At 37.9% G+C, this 17273-nt stretch overlaps 2 protein-coding genes across 3 annotated transcripts in view; one reads left to right on the top strand and one right to left on the bottom strand.

Annotated features, from left to right (window-relative positions):
* Nucleotides 1-15543, top strand: LOC127431082 (gelsolin-like). The gene is made up of 16 exons (XM_051681330.1): nucleotides 1-165; nucleotides 5697-5890; nucleotides 6376-6530; nucleotides 6673-6834; nucleotides 6926-7075; nucleotides 7234-7323; nucleotides 7557-7689; nucleotides 7785-8089; nucleotides 8329-8462; nucleotides 8617-8707; nucleotides 11091-11261; nucleotides 11374-11548; nucleotides 12277-12398; nucleotides 12500-12577; nucleotides 12809-12869; nucleotides 13459-15543. Exons 2-16 carry the CDS (start codon nucleotides 5698-5700, stop codon nucleotides 13626-13628), a joined length of 2190 nt encoding a protein of 729 aa, XP_051537290.1. The 5' UTR covers nucleotides 1-165; nucleotide 5697; the 3' UTR covers nucleotides 13629-15543.
* The window catches only part of LOC127431090 (stomatin-like), a 15100-nt gene continuing 13115 nt past the window's right edge, over nucleotides 15289-17273 (bottom strand). For both annotated transcript variants that reach the window (XM_051681347.1, XM_051681346.1), the window contains one exon: nucleotides 15289-17062. In XM_051681347.1, coding sequence (XP_051537307.1) covers nucleotides 16874-17062 — 189 coding nt within the window. In that variant the 3' untranslated portion in view covers nucleotides 15289-16873. The remainder of the gene's footprint in view (nucleotides 17063-17273) is intronic.

The raw sequence follows: 17273 nt of genomic DNA on the forward strand, positions 1-17273 counted from the left end.
AATGCCAGGATCACCCACTGATGGGGCTTTTTCCTGCAGAGTCTGGCTGAAAGAGTGGGGTGTTGCCCTCCCCTGACATAACGATAGATTACAGTAAAATCAATTCTGCTGTACTCCTTACTGTCTCCTGCTGTACACAGATTCCAGTCGTTCAACAAAAGGCAAGTCTGTTTTATTTTCTTGTCAATCTCCTTTGCTACCAAATTATAAAGAAATCTGAGGATATTTTCAACTGTAAATAGCACCGGATTGAACTGAACTGTTACTTTTTACGCGAACGTCTACAATTCAACGCGCTATAATTCAAGGTGCGCAATGATTCCGCACTTTCATAACGGACGCGCTACGATCTCAAACAGTACAGTTAAAACCGTTTCAGCATTTTAAATGAAATAAACTATATAAAATGCCCTGGGTTTTTTTTTTTTTTTAATTGGCCTGTGAAACTGTGCTCATTAAACAAAGCCATATATGGAGATCTGAAATTCTGAATTATGGGATGTATCTCAATTATGCGATTCATTGGAGTTTTTGGACGTGTGCAGTCTGCAGGTCAGCTTTGAGTGGTCTGTCATGTCTTTACAGGAGTAGGCTACTATTGACATTTGGACTGTTTAGTCGTCTGTTTCAATCTAAACTGACTAGAATATTTCAGATGCCCGTGGATCAAGTGTACATTACAAGTGTTTCCTGCATAAATGACAAAAGTAGTCAAAAAAACTAAACTAAAATACAAATAAAAAAACAACAGAAAAGAGAACAGAAAATTAAAGCATTCCCTCTTAAAATTTGCATTGCATTGTCATGTACTATGTAGTTCCACTCTTGATTACTCATCATCCCATTGTACACATTTATCATATGTTACCATAGAAACAAATGAGCCAAACATTGACTTTGTGGTAAAGATGTCATATAGCAAGAGGAAGTGCTGCTCGTGATTTGTTCTCCGGCTTGCAAGCCTCACCCTTTTTCCTCCAAACATAACGATGATTATTATGGCCAAAAAGTTCCATTTTTGTTTCATCAGACCAGAGGAAATTTCTCTAAAAAGTAATGTCCCTATGTGCACTTGCAAACTGTAGTCTGGCTTTTTTATGGAAGTCTGGGAGCAGTGGCTTCTTCCTTACTGAGCAGCCTTTCAGGTTATGTCGATATTGGACTCGTTTTACTGTGAATTTAGATACTTTTCTACCAGTTTCCTCCAGCATCTTCACAAGGTCCTTTGTTGTTGTTCTGTGATTGATTTGCACTCTTCGCATTAAACTACGTTCATCTCTAGGAGACAGAATGTGTCTCCTTCCTGAGCGGTATGATGGCTGCGTGGTGCCATGGTGTTTATACTTGCATACTATTGTTTGTACAGATGAACGTGGTACCTTCAGGCGTTTGGAAATTGCTCCCAAGGATGAACCAGACTTGTGGAGGTCCACAATTTTAGTTTCTGAGGTCTTGGCTGATTTCTTTTGATTTTCCCATGATGTCAAGCAAAGAGGCACTGAGTTTGAAGTTAGGCCTTAAAATACATCCACAGGTACACCTCCAATTGACTCCAATTAGCCTATCAGAAGCTAAATTAGGCTTGACATCATTTTATGGAATTTTCCAAGCTGCTTAAAGGCACAGATAAGTTAATGAATGTAAACTTCAGACCCACTGGAATTGTGATATAGTCAGTTAAAAGTGAAACAATCTGTCTGTAAACAATTGTTGGAAAAATTACTTGTGTCATGCACAAAGTAGATGTCCTAAACGACTTGCCAAAACTATAGTTTGCTAATATGAAATCTGTGGAGTGGTTAAAAAATGAGTTATATTGACTTCAACCTAAGTGTTTGTAACCTTCTGACCTTAACTGTATATATATCTAGTACAAAATTAGAAACATGCAGAATAGAAGCATTTTCACTAGTGGTCTCAGATTTTGGACCCTACTGTATATCCATAGAGCTGTGGAACACCCTAGTCTGGTAACAAGTGATTTTGACTAGAGCCCGACCGATATGGGATTTTTGAGACCGATACCGATTTTAGAGAGGGAAAATTCACCGCTTACCGATATGGTGGCCGATATATGTAATTTTTGAGCTGGATTGAAAACAGACCTTTTCTATGTGGATTTTTCACAGATTTTGCACCGATATGATTATGCAAAGGTACTCTTTTCTAAAAAAAATATTTTTATCAAAGAATATTTGACATTATTATTTTAACATTGTCAACAAATTCTAGAAATGAACACTGAGAAAATAAAGAATAAATAAAATAAATAGTGTAATAAACATCAGTACTGTATGTTTAGTATAAGTCAATTGCTGACCATTTAAATAAAGAATAAATAAAAATAAAACAAATAGCTAAATAAACATCAGTACTGTTTAGTATCAGTCAAATGCTGACCATTAAAATAAAGAATAAATAAAAATAAAACAAATAGCTAAATAAACATCATTATTACTGTTTAGGATCAGTCAAATGCTGACTATATTAATACTGCCAAGTCAAGATAAACAGATAAGCAGCGGTGTTACACTGTATTCTGCTATACAAGTTCAGGGGAAACTTTCAATGGTGGAAAACCAGACTTTTAAATATAAAATTTTATAAATTCAATGACTGGAATTGTTTGGTTGAAGGAGTACCAAACTGTGAATCCTGAACAAAACAGTTTGGTGAATACATGTTTACTCATTAGCTTCCACTCAGCTGACAACAATGAAAGTAGCTACGTGATTAGCTAGTTAGCTATAAGCTCGTTGTCACGGAGAGTAAAAGATGGACATTGTTTATTTTACTTTCTAGCATTGTCTCACCATTAGAAACACAATGTGGCTGATACTTCCTCATCTAATCTCTTAGCAACAGTCTCACACCCTTTATAGCTCAGACTTTAAACTCTTGCATGTGTTCATTGGTATACTGAATTACAGGGAACACACACAAGTGATAAAATGTATACATTAAATGCACTGTAAATCACTTTGGATGAAAGCATTTGACAAATGCATAAATTACAATTTACAATTTTCTTTTCTGTTTTTTTTTTTCTTCTGGGCCTGGCCATAAAACACTGTCATTTACTGGTTAGGCTGTTTACTCTCATAGGTTAACACAGGATGCAGTAAAGGGTGTAGACTGGACAAATGTTCATAATCATTGAATCAGCTTTAGGCAGCATGCTAAGATGTTATCTCAAGAATGTCAGTGCTTATTAAAAGGTGAGGGAAGTAACACCTGGCTGGAAAGGGTGAGTCACCCTTGGAGTTTCTTTCATTCAGGCATTTCTCCAGGAAAAGCCAGTTGGTTATGTCAGTTCTTCCAAACTGAGGATCATAACATAATTCATGTTCTTTTGGCATAATAAAAACACAGTGGATATTAGATTCAAGTTGTAAGTATATGCTGGTCTTTTAACAAACTTGGGATGAACATTTGAATCCTATCTATTTCAACTAAGATTTCTAGCATTTCTAGCAAAATCTCTCTTCTGTGGGCCACTTTGTCTGTGCTAAACCACCAGTTTAAACTTGTCTGTCTGCAATGTTCTCCCCTGCACTAGAACAAACTTTTGTCAAAAATGGCTCATAGTGAGAGTAAGTGATAAGGACCATCATTTTAATGTCATTGATATTTCCCAAAGTAGCTCAATTAATTGAGATCTTTAAGTTTTTATACATATATCAGAATATGGTGCTTACTAGCACAATCAAAAGTTATGCTAAACCAATGCCATACTAAGATGTAAATTAGTCCCAACACTGAACACTATGAGGAAACAATGTCACTGTATTAGACTGACTGTATACAGTCCCTTCCCAGAAGCAACCCTCCCTCTCTTTTTGACCCATAAGCAAATGTCACATGACCTAGGCTGTTTATAGTCTCCTGTGGGCCAGCAGGCTGATGGCCACCGCATCCACTATATCAGACAAGATGTTCCGAGTTCAGATACGGTAGTCCTTTGTATGAAAAATATTTCATACAAGTCTAAAAAAAAAAAGTAACCAGGAGCAGTAAATACTGAGTTTAGTCACTTGCATTAAGCAATATTATTTTTAATTAGCCTTTCAGATGTGATTCTTTGTGTTCAGAAGAAAGTTTAGGGGAGATTTCAAAAGAAACAACTTCACTTTATGCTCTTACAGTGGATATATCTACAAACATTTGGATCGCAGTTCCCATTGTAATGATCACACGGCTCAGACTTTGGTGTACATGCTGATAGCACAACAGCTGAAGTAGAGCAAGTGGTGGCAACATATCCATTCATGTTTTTTCAAGCACTTGTTTCTTTGCATGTCTATATCTGGCTTAAAATAGACTGATTGTGAAGCATGTGTTCCCCAGTTGTGCTTTGATCTAATAAAGGAGGTGTAAGTTAACACATGATGACAACTGCAGGTATTTAAAGTCAACTAAACCAATAAATGTTGGTGTGGTTGTCTAGAATATTCAGTGCTACTGCAATGTTTAATTTCTGTGCAGCGGCATTGTCTTGTGTTACTTATGAATGTAGAGAAGAATAAGAACTTAGATAGTGGAGGATAATAATCATAGTGATAGCGGAATATATGCTCTATTATGGTTTAATGTGCTTGAAGATGATAGAAGACAATGTCCATAATGGTTATGGTGTCTACTATAACAACTTTTGAACATTGTTATGCATATAGGCTATGTTTTATTTCTCACAAAGATGGATTCAGCAATTAGATTATGCAGGCATCAAGCAAAGGCATTTGGGTGTAGTTTTTGTTGAACGTGGTAGACCAGGATATCACTAAAATGGACTGTTGACATTGAGCACCATATTTGGAAATTAATTTTCTCCCCATCCTTTCTTTGACTGATTAAAATGACAGAAGTCATTATTTTTAGATGGCATGGCATTGGAATCAATGACTGGGTTTCCTCTCTTGTAGTTTAGTGTTTTATAATTGTAAGAAATCCTGAACCACAACTTCCCTGAAACAGGGGGGCAGAGGATAACTAAATACAGAGCGATGGAGCACAGACTTAGAGGTGAAGATCATATCTGCTCAATGTACAGTATGTGAAATGTGTGATGGATGATTGTCTAATATTGATCTAGTCTTAGTGAATTTTCCTCCCTCTTTAAGGATGGATTTGTTTCCCCTAAGGAATGTCTATGTTAACATCTCATTTCTGACTGAGCTGAGTGACTCATGTTTAAGACATCCCAAACTTCAGCATGTCCCCACCCCACGAGTGGGCGGCAAGCTAAGCTGACACGGTCACCCTCTTATAGAGGCCCTCACTTTATTAAGTGGTGGCGAGTGACTGTATGTGTACAGAACTGTTCATGAGGGTTGGTGGTATAAATAAACTGGACAGGAAGAGTCCACTGTTGGCACTGCCACTCAAAAGAGCATTAGTCACAGCTGTTCCCTTTTCCTGCATCCAGTCTTATTGTCCATCAACACAGAAGGAAACTCCCAGACACTGAATTTTATTGAGATAAGTTCATGTGAGTTTATGTGCCTGCAATGTGGGATTTAGATTTTTGGGAGTGTGCAAATTCTATTTCTAGACCACTGTGTAAAAAGTATACAGTGACAAATTTAACAACCATATTTATAAAGTTCTAATGAAGAAAATCCCCTTTCCCATATTAACTTAAGTGCTTATTTGCATTGGTCTGAATAAGCATTGTGTGTTTTTCTGTCTGCAGACAGAATGGTGTACCACCCTGAGTTTGAGCGAGCAGGCCAGCAGCCTGGGCTCCAAGTTTGGAGAATCGAGAAGTTTGATTTGGTTGCAGTTCCTGAGAACCTCTATGGAGGGTTCTACACAGGTGATGCCTATTTGGTGCTCAATACTATCAAACAACGCTCTGGCAACCTACAATACGACCTCCACTTCTGGCTGGGTAAGAGCATAATGCTTTTTAAAAGAGGATTTCCAAAGCATTAGTGCAGTTTACTCCATTCTTCTGACATCTGAAAATTTGTTTAAGTGCTATTACAAAGTAATCGATCTACCTACCTTTCAAGATGTACAAAAAAGTCCAGTACAACAATGCCCTTACAAAAATATAAAAATTCTAAAAAACTTGGTGCAAATTTGCTGCAAACTTGAAAAAAAGTTTGCAGCTTTTCGCCGGTAGTGGTGAACTTGCAGAAAACCTTTGGCGACAATGAAGAGTTATGCCAGAAAAGCCGCAAAGCTCATTTGCATGTAAAAATCATGAGTGGCGAATTTGCGGCAAGTTTGCTGTAAGTTTGTCTGAACTCTCGATTTTTGTAAGGGTGGGGTTTGAGGACATCTGGAGAAGCCTGCCAATAATTTGGATTCCTCTGGCATGTCAAATGCATTAGCTTTATTTCTTATGCATTCTATTCCTTTAACTGGCAGGTGACTATTGCACACAAGATGAGAGTGGGTCGGCTGCCATTTTCACAGTGCAGATGGATGATTATTTGGGTGGAAAGCCCATCCAGTACCGTGAGGTTCAGGGCCATGAGTCCAAAGCTTTCCTGGGCTACTTTAAGAAAGGGCTGCAGTACATGGTGAGTGACCAAATCCCTCATATTGTATGACCAGTCATATGATGGCCACACTGATTTAAGGGCCAATATTTGGGCTTTTTGGGAACATGAGCATAATATTTATACCAGATTTGACATTAATGACAGCGATTTGTTTTTCCAGAAAGGTGGAGTTGCCTCTGGATTTAAACATGTGATCACCAATGAAGTTGTAGTACAGCGTGTGCTGCAGGTCAAAGGTCGTCGTGTTGTCAGGGCAACAGAAGTGCCAGTCAGCTGGGACAGCTTTAACCAGGGAGACTGCTTCATCGTAGACTTGGGAAATGTGAGTACTATATGCAAAAAGTGACATGAAGAGACCTCTTTCATTTTCAAACTTTCAGTAGTAACCTTGTTCATTTATGTGTATTTTACAGGAGATCTACCAGTGGTGTGGCTCAAAAAGTAACCGCTTTGAGAAGCTAAAAGCTACTCAGCTTGCGAAAGGCATTCGTGACAATGAACGCAGTGGACGAGCCCGTGTGTACGTATGTGATGAAGGGATGGAACGAGAGAAGATGTTGGAGGTACGAAAGCCAGAACATGGACTAACTGGGTTTACATCCTCATCATCCAATGTCTGTTTGAACAGTTCAACATTGGAAAGTTGTCAGTTAGTTCTAAAAATTGATGTAGGACAGCCATGTAGTCATCCGCAATACATCATTCCTCTATTTGATGCCAGGTTCTTGGAGAAAAGCCTGACCTACCTGAAGGAGCATCTGATGACATTAAGGCTGATGCCTCCAATAGGAAGATGGCCAAACTTTATAAGGTAGCTATTGGACCACTATGCTTATTAGTTCATCTACTGTAATTTATTTGCCATTTTAAATAGCTTTTTTGCTTACTTTACACATTTAATAGACACTTTTTTTCCAAAACAACTTAATGTGCATTCAAGGTGCACTTGGGAATTGAATCCATAACCTTGATGTTGAAACGAGGCTCTACGTGCTCTACGAGATGAGCTACAGAAACACAGGAACACTGTTTCTTGTTCTTTAGGTGTCTGATGCCAGTGGAGACATGACGATTGCCCTGGTGGCCGCTGATAACCCCTTCACCCAGAGTGCACTGGAATCCAGTGACTGCTTCATACTGGACCATGGCTCAGATGGCAAGATCTTTGTTTGGAAAGGTAAATGATTATGGCCAAAGCAAATTTGCTACCACAAAATGTCTATAAAGAAGGAGTCCTCCAAACAAGGGACTTCAATTATGTTCCTCTCATAGGCAAAGATGCCAATGTTGAAGAGAGAAAGGCTGCCATGAAGGCAGCAGATGAGTTTATTAAGAAAATGGGTTACCCCAAGCACACTCAAGTGCAGATTCTGCCAGAGATGGGCGAGACTCCTCTATTCAAGCAGTTCTTTAAAAACTGGCATGATGTGGACCAGACGGAGGGCCTGGGTGTGGCTTATGTCTCCAACAGCATTGCTAAGATTGAGAAGGTGCCGTTTGATGCTTCCACCTTGCATGATTCCCCAGCCATGGCCGCTCAACACGGAATGATCGACGATGGCAATGGAGAGAAACAGGTCAGAAACTTAGTGCCATTTGCTTGTCCTGATAAGACAATGATTATGCTAAAGACCATCTTATTAAGATCTCTGGTTGTATACTTAAAATGATGTAATTTGTGCCTGACCATGCATATATTTACAATATGCAAATTGGAAACCAATGAAGTTCATCTTGTACAGAGATCGAGGGCAGAACTACACAAATACAAAGAGGGTACTTACATTTTCTATTTCTGTTACCTGATGTTATACAGATCTGGCGTATTGAAGGTTCAGATAAGGTTCCAGTTGACCCCTCTACTTATGGCCAGTTCTATGGTGGAGACAGTTACATCATCCTGTACAGTTATCGCCATGGAGGCAGACAGGGTCACATCATCTACATCTGGTAAGACTTCTTACTCACACCCCTTGCTGTCAGCCCTTTATTGTATCAGTTCATCTTCATCTGAGATATACACATTAACACATGCTGTTTGTTTTCATTTAAATGAATTGGTTTGTCCTGTCCTTAATGTATTGATGCATGATGCCTGTCACAGGCAGGGTAAGGACTCATCGCAAGATGAGATTGGGGCATCTGCCATTTTAGCCACCCAACTGGACGATGAGCTTGGAGGTGGACCTGTGCAGGTAACTGGTTCAAACTCAGTGGATCACTCACGTCACATTCACCCATATCTTTGAGTTACTTCATTCTGAATTTGTCTTTCAGAGAGAAGAGAATCATTCTAGCACTTTTACTCATGTCCATCAAACTTCCTGGTGCCTCCCTGCTGTGTGGCTCCTTGCTGTTGCTTATTGTGGCTTTTAAAGGGGTCATGACTTAAAGAGTCAAATTTCCCTTGATCTTTTGAGAAATAAGATATCGTTGTACTATAAAAACAAACTGTTTTAGAACTCAAAACTTCCTCCTCACATCAAAAAGAGCATTTGTTGAAACCAAGCTGCCAATACAACTCGTTCTCTACTTCCTCCATATTGTGATGTCACACATCTTTTGCATCTGACTGCCTCCACATTAACGCCTACTTTACCTTATCACTTCCGTAGCCTGCCCAATAGTTGCGAGCAGTGAGATGATGAGGAGAGAGCAGGTCAGTTAAGAACAGAGAGCAAATCAAAATAGTAGGCGTTTACTGTCAAATCTTAAAGGAGAAGCAGCACCAAAATTTAAAGTTTCTGACTGAGCATCAGTGAACCTCATGGTGACATATTAAAATAATAAAAAAGGCATGTCATGACCCCTTTAAAAAATAATGCTGTGATTGTGAATCTTCTGGGCCAACAATGACACCCCGAATTTTTCAATCTGCTAAACCATCTTCCTCCTCCATGTCTTTCCTTCCTTTCCTTTATTCGTATCCAACATCATCCTGTAGGTGGCTGGTGCTCCCCTCACCACTCAGGTATCCATATCCCAAGATAGAATGTTACTGTACAGAGCCTCAACGCTGCTGCAGTTTTTTCTCATATCATATGTGATCACATTAATACAAAAGTAAACAGCGTGGATAAACATTATACAAAATTTTGGTTTTCAGTAAACAGCAAGCAGATAACAGTCTTGTTTTGCACTGAAAAGGAAATTCATTCAAAGGAAATGCTTTCCCCCTTTTTTTTTTTCTTTTACAGTGTAGCAACATAATTTCCATTCATTACCTAACTGAATTGAAAACCTAAAGAATTAAGGCTTTGGCAGAGTTTTTATTTTATTTAATTTGTTACTACAGTATTCTTAATAAGTATGTTCGAAGATTATTTGAAGTTTATCTTGCAAGGCTCTGTACACTGACATGCACTATCCTAGCATATGCCTCCTCTTGTGCATTAGTGTCGACTGTGTGTTTGTCGTTATTTCGTCACATGTGCACAAGTAGCCAACTGTCTTCCACATTAAAAATCACTTATGGGAGTAAGCATGTGAACATTTGAGAAATACTTTTCTTGCATTGACATGTTTCTTCCAATTCATTCAGTGTATTTTTTGCATGGATTTATGCATGATGTCATGCACATTGAACAGTAGAACTGGAAAAGTAATGCAAAGCATACACAGCATGCTAAAGCAGATCATATTGGTAAAATGCAGTGGACAACATCAAGAGAATGTCAATTATTTTAGTTTTCTGAATATATAATGGTGGTCTAAGCCATTCTTCATACTGTAAATCTGCTATTTCCATAAGCCAAAAATGAAGCCACAAATTTTGGGTAAAATCTATTTTACCTAAATACTTAAATAATCAAATAAATAAAATATTACTCTGCAAGAACTATATTTTTATATTAAAATATTATTTAAATGTTTAAATATTATTTATATTTTAAATATATGTTAAAAATCTAATAAAATTTAATAAACTTTATGAATTTATACTTTTTAGTATTCAGCAAAATGCAAAATTAAAACATTCCATCAGTTATTCTTGCTATTCAGAAATTCAAATGAATCTTAATTCTTAATCAGAAAAAACAATAACAAAATTATACTTGTCATGGCTCTAACAAGACATTTTCTTTACTAAACATTTACAGTGGGGAAAAGCACCTAAGCCTAAAGTGAGGTTTCAGGGAAATGTCAACAACTGATAACACTTGAATGAAGACAACCTTGTGTTTCAGCACAGAGAAACATGGAGAATCTAAATGTTTGGCTCAGTGTTTGGGGCAGAAGGAGAAAAACAGCCCCTTTAGTGCAGTCTGTTGATGAAGCTATGTTTCCTCCAGTGGTTCAACAGCACACTGTCATTCTGCCAGCCACAAAGGATGCTGGGAATGTTGGAGTTTATCCCACATTCCACACAATGAACTCAATATTGCCACCTTGTGGAATTATATGCAAGCCTCATGCAATGTGTGCCATATGCAGAGCATATTGACAGAGTACAAATAACAGTGATGCACAAACCATGTGATTATTACAATGACTATTTGGTCTGAAATACCGCATAAAAGCATGGCTTCCAGTTACCTTTGCCTAATGTGTCCTCACTCTGCACTGTGTATTTATTAGGTGCGAGTGGTCCAGGGTAAGGAACCAGCTCACCTGATGAGTCTGTTCGGAGGGCAGCCCATGGTGGTGCACAATGGTGGCACCTCCAGGGAAGGAGGTCAGACGGAGCCAGCCGAGACTCGGCTGTTCCAAGTGCGCTCAAACTCTGCAGGGTGCACACGAGCTGTGGAAGTCAGTATCTAATGTTTAATTGGGACCAATGGAACATTTAAAATATCTGTATGCTTTCAGAGCACTGGTAATTTCCATACCTGGCCCTAATCTTAGCTGTTGTCACCTCCAGATTGATGCCATGTCCTCTAATCTGAACTCCAATGATGCCTTCGTCCTGGTGACCCCAGCCACTTCTATGATGTGGGTGGGACGTGGAGCCAGTGATACAGAGAAATGTGGAGCACAGCAGCTTTGTGACATCCTGGGAGTTTCGCCATCCATGCTGCATGAAGGAGGGGAGAATGGTGAGGACTTTTCCAAACTTATTTTAAATGTTCTTTAATGGAATCTTCCAGGTTCCATAAAAGTTAAGGTCAACCGACAGCATTAGTGGCATAATGATCGCTGTTACAGTAAGGCATTTACAATGGAATTGAATGGGGCCAGTACATAAACGTTAAAAAACACACTGTTTCAAAGGAATAGCCACATGACATGGACATTATATGTGCTAAAATTATTTTAAAAAGATCAAATCCCTTACCAACTTTATCTGTGTGAAGTTATATCCAACATTCTACTTTGTTGTCATGGCAACATAACGCTGTTAAACCCTGTAATGTGGTAAACGCTCTAACACTGGTAAATCCCTGATTTTATCACAATAAAATAATGTTAACACATATAATACTTACATCTTGTGGCTATACATTTGAAATGGTGTGTTTTGTAATGTTTATGGACTGGCCCCATTTACTTTCATTGCACTATAAGTACCTTCCTGTAACCACAGTTGTCTTGTAATGAATGAGCTTAACTTGTAATTAACCTGTAATAAGATCAAGAACAATCTAACAAGAAACAAACAAAACTATGTCACTATTTTTGAACAATTTCTTTTTTGATTATTTCTCCAATGAGTCAGAGAACAATGGGTCATACCATTTATTGTTTACGCTGACTTTCCTTATTAAAACAATGTGATCTTCATAAATGAGCTCATTTAGCTTTTGCATGTATTGCATTGCTGCAGAGAACTTCTGGGAGGCTTTGGGAGGAAGGGCACAGTACCGCACATCTGCCAGGCTACAGGACAAGCTGAATGCCCATCCGCCACGACTGTTTGCCTGCTCAAACAAAACGGGACGCTTCATTGTGAGTAAAAGCACCTGGAGATTTGTTTGCTGTGTTTGGAGACTTTAAAGCCTAGATTATTGTTAGAAGTCAGTTAAAATGTATGCATGACATTCATGCAGATTGAGGAGGTACCTGGGGAGATGACACAGGAAGACCTGGCTACAGATGATGTCATGATACTTGACACCTGGGACCAGGTAAACTGACTATTTAAAAAAAAAAAAAAGGATTGTCTTGTTTTACATAATGTTTTAGTACATCTACCAAATGGATGGATCATCATTTAATTTCCATGTGTGTGTAAACTGTTAAGGCAAAAATGTTGTATTTTGCCTGTTTGTACAACTCTTGTATGATGCAATAAGTTGAATTTGTGTTTAATTAAATAAGTAATTACAGAGCACTTTAATATGATTTGTGTTCTCCAGGTGTTTGTTTGGATCGGTAATGATGCTCACGAGGAGGAGAAGACTGAGGCTATAGCTTCAGGTGAGACTCATTAAAACACACATATGACCATAATACACAGGCTAATATGAAGAAACGACTTAAAAAGGAGTGGATCATGTCATCATTTTATAAAATGGATAGACACATTTTATGGGAGTTGAGGAGAAAGGGAAAGCAACAAATTAACAATTAAAAAGTTATTAAAAGAAGTAATACAACTTTTTGCATTAGTTCTTGAAATGTACATGGTTAATTGAGCAGTTATAAAAATATGAAAATGTACTGTATATCATATATGGAGACAGAATATATGTAGATATATTATTGTTATTTTTTGCTAAGGATACTCTTCAACTAAAGTGTCTCTGGTTCATACAGTATACAGTTCACTACAATCATGTCCAGTACAATATCTACAGTACAGTAGGTGGCAGTAATGCACTTAAGACTGGCATAGATTGATTGATAGATAGATGGATGGATGGATGGATGGATGGATGGATGTTTTCATAGAATAGTTTAACCAGTTCTTGAGGTCAATTTTTTTTAAAAAATTAAACAAAACACACAATGTTCTCTACTTTATGAATCCTGAACCAAACTTCCAATACCTTTCCTCTTTCTCCAGCTGTCCGATACATTGAAACTGACCCGGCCAACCGTGACCCGCGCACACCTATTGTGAAGATCAAACAGGGCTTTGAGCCACCCACTTTCACAGGCTGGTTCCTGGGCTGGGACCATGACTACTGGAGTACTGACCCCCTGGAGCGTGCCATGGCTGAGCTTGAGCTGTGAACTTTCACCTGACCTTTAAGCCCCACTGCCTTACTGCAAGCTGATCAAAGTTACCCTTCTATACAATTAAGACACCAATTTGATGTTAATGAGGGTTTTTTCAAGGGTTCAAAAACCACAATACTGCCCTGAACTTCAGTCACCAAACTTAAGGCAACTCCATTAATTCTCTGCAGAGTTACTTTTGTATTTAAGTGCTGGCTGCATGCTCTCTGCAATGTTTTATTTAGTGTTTTTAAAGCATCTAGATAACTAATATTTTATCTGTACACCCTGTCTTGCTGAAGTGCATGTAATATACAGGGATAGTCTTCTTAAAATCCGTGAAACATTTTTGCCTTTTTTTAATATTTTTTTTATGAAAAATGTATGTGACCAGTATTGAGGTTTACTAGCGGGCGGGTTGCAGCGTGAATCATCTACATGTTTCCATTGATCATGGTATAAATATTGGGGGGGTTGTACTTGCTTGTTTTGATTATTGGGTTACCTCCCCCCATCCCCCCTGGAAACTACGCCCCTGACAGTAGGTATAGGGTCTTTTTTCACCTTTTAGCCATTTCATCCGACACTCTATAGTTTGCTATTGACTTTGTTCAGAATGGCATACTACCATACTTCTCTTGCTATTTCTGCAGCATATAGTATGCATACTGAGCACATTATGCAAATTTTCAGTATGCATGGAATACCCAGATGTGCAGTATACAAAAGGGCACACTGCACTGAATACTATATCCCATAATGCGTAAATGCTCTCAACATGACCTTCCATTTTCTAGTGTTATGAATTAACTAGAAGTAATATCAACCTAAAATTTTCTCTTTCTTGACTCATTATTTGATCTGACTGCCGAAAGACATTTTTATACAAAATTGTCTTTAAAAAAAATATTTGATGATAATGCCACTCGCAGAATTGATCATGAAGCATAAGGTCATGTGACAACAGTGAAGCATACTACTGTTTGAAATGCTATTAATACCATATATACTGTTTTCACCTATTATTCTTAAAAATTATTAAGCAGTGTAGTGTATACAGCACAGTATTCTGTAAAAACCAGTAAGCTAGTCTTCCATTCTGAACAGCCTACAGTTGCTACAGTACGGAATAAGCAATGGCATGCCTCCACAGACAGAGGGCGCTGAAAGACTCTTTCAAAGAATGTATTACTACCTCCAGTCTCAATGTAAGAACTGCCAGCCCTCTTGTCTCATTTTAGATTTTAAATAGCAAGGTTTAGGATTGCCTATGTTGAGCGGCGATTCATTTAATAATTTCTGAGCGGAATAGGGACATGTCTTGATATTGGTCAGGTATGTGATGATTTTCCTAGGAGGCCTTATGTCTACATATGCAGTGTTGAGACTGAAACTGACCCATTTTCTAGCTATGGGGGCTAGAGTAGATAGATGTTAACAGATGGGAAGGTTAAGTTCCTAATGATATGTGGAACTGGTACATCTCTATGCAGACCCCACACCATGCAAAGGTTGCTTTTGATGTTTGCTGGAATGGAGACTCGACATTTATTTAAAGAGTTAATACAGACACTGCTGCTTTGCCTGTGCAAATCCTTCTGACCTGTAGATTAAAAAAATGACAGGAAAAAAAAATCTGTTTTACTACTGGTACAATAAAGAACCACAACTCCAATGGTTTCCAGAGTGTTCTTCATTAATCAGTCATTGTGAATGACATTCTGGGGGGGGGGGAAACAACACTTGTTTAAAGGTAAAGATTTTATGTACTTTTAAGTCTTGAAATGGGCAGTATTACATATTATGATCTACTAAAGGGAACTGGACAAATCACACATCAAAAAATATAAATGATATGCATAAAAATGCAGTGCCAAACAACATTCAATGTTACAATGTACAGTCAAAAAAAAAAAAAAACCAAAACAAATGTGATATTCAACATATATCAGTTAAATGAAAGAATATATAATTTTGTTATACTGGTATATAATTTTACTGGACCAATAGGGGATATAGATACAAATATCTGGATAATACCCTTTACCCTTATTAGCTTTTAGACAGCACTACATTTACCCAAGTTATTTACATCTTCGAGTTCTGAAAAGAGTCTATAAATTCCATCCTCTGATATTTAAAGCAGCAAATAGTCACAGTTAAAAGCACAAACATTGACCTTTTCAGTCTGAACTGCTTTTCCCATTGCACACACAAATATTATTTTACATGTATGAAATGTCTGGCAGACCATGTGATCTGAAATGAGAGAAGATCTTAAAAATAATAATTTAAGTGATGAAACTGGCATATGATGTCATATGAAATTAATATAGAAACACTAGACCTCTAATCCATTGTGGTTTATAAAACAACCAGCATCATGTAAACCTATAAATATTAATTCAGTAATCTAAATGAATATGGCTTAAGGCTTCACATTGTCAGACAGCATTAATAAAGGTTCTAAGTGAGAAAAATTGGTAGGCACAATAAGCATCGCTGTCAATTCTATATCTTGACATCTGATACTATCCAAATATCCCTTTAGATGGTTTATGACCCATTTCGCAATCAAGTAGATTAGGTTACACATGCTTGAAACGCACACAAACAAAACAAATTACAGCTACACAACAGGTCTAATCACAATAGACCTTCATTTTTAATATCTATGAGATTATCCAGCACTGGTTTGTTTTGGACGCAATGTTTTGTCCCAATGACAGCCGAAGATGGTAGGCTTATAAACACAATTCATTAAAGCCTATTCACTATTTAGAATTTTATGCATTAAAACATTGACAAAAGAAGTTTAAAGCAAAACAATGCATCTCTTTGAACTCCACATCACCCCAAAATGGGTTGCGGGTCCTGATACGGATAAAAACAGCAGTGAAAATGCAATGCTTAATGCAAATAATAAAATGCAACTAACCATATAGGTTAGCAAAAGAAATAGGCTTATCAGCTTTTAAAAGGAGAATATATTTTTGTTTTTGACATCAAAATCTGTACGTCCAATCAAAATCTGTTACTTAGTAATATGGCTAATAGTAAATACTGGATCTTTACCAGGAACATCTACAGATCATATGCCAAACAACAGCTGTGAATGTTTATAATGTGTATGCAACATATGTTCATTATATGCACATTTTGCATGTTATTTAATGTCGGCCTGTTCACTTCTGCATGGATGCATCTTTATATGTATGTTCATGTGTGTAGGTGCCTGTATTCTATAGCCCCCCCCCAGCTTAGCGCTTCAAAAAGGACTGCATCATGTCTATGGGCAGAGGGAAAATGATAGTGGAGTTCTTCTCTGCTGCGATGGTGTTGAGGGTCTGGAGGTAGCGTAGCTGCAAAGCAGAGGGGGACTCTGCGATCACCAGAGACGCCTCCTTCAGTGCCCGTGACGCATTCATCTCTCCCTCTGCGGCTATCACCTACAAAGAGCAGAGCAGACAGTGAGGAAAAAAAAAAGTTGAGTAATGAGTAGTGTGAAATCATGTATGTATCAGGGTAATTTACCTGAGGAGCATTGGTATACCGCACAAAAATTCCAACTCCTCGAAACCAGTCAGAAACTTTACTTCAAAGCACTCTCTGCCAGTCAATCATTTTGCACATTTACAGAGCCAATTCAGTATCTGGCAG

Source organism: Myxocyprinus asiaticus, chromosome 40 (assembly GCF_019703515.2).
Source record: "Myxocyprinus asiaticus isolate MX2 ecotype Aquarium Trade chromosome 40, UBuf_Myxa_2, whole genome shotgun sequence".
NCBI lineage: Eukaryota > Metazoa > Chordata > Actinopteri > Cypriniformes > Catostomidae > Myxocyprinus > Myxocyprinus asiaticus.

Bases quoted from the DNA above. Each gene is read 5' to 3' on its own strand.
- LOC127431082 (XM_051681330.1), top strand. From the start codon at position 5,698: ATGGTGTACCACCCTGAGTTTGAGCGAGCAGGCCAGCAGCCTGGGCTC. The intron at 7,690-7,784 runs GTAAATGATTAT...TTCCTCTCATAG, and splicing joins CAAGATCTTTGTTTGGAAAG to GCAAAGATGCCAATGTTGAA. The intron at 8,090-8,328 runs GTCAGAAACTTA...GATGTTATACAG, and splicing joins ATGGCAATGGAGAGAAACAG to ATCTGGCGTATTGAAGGTTC.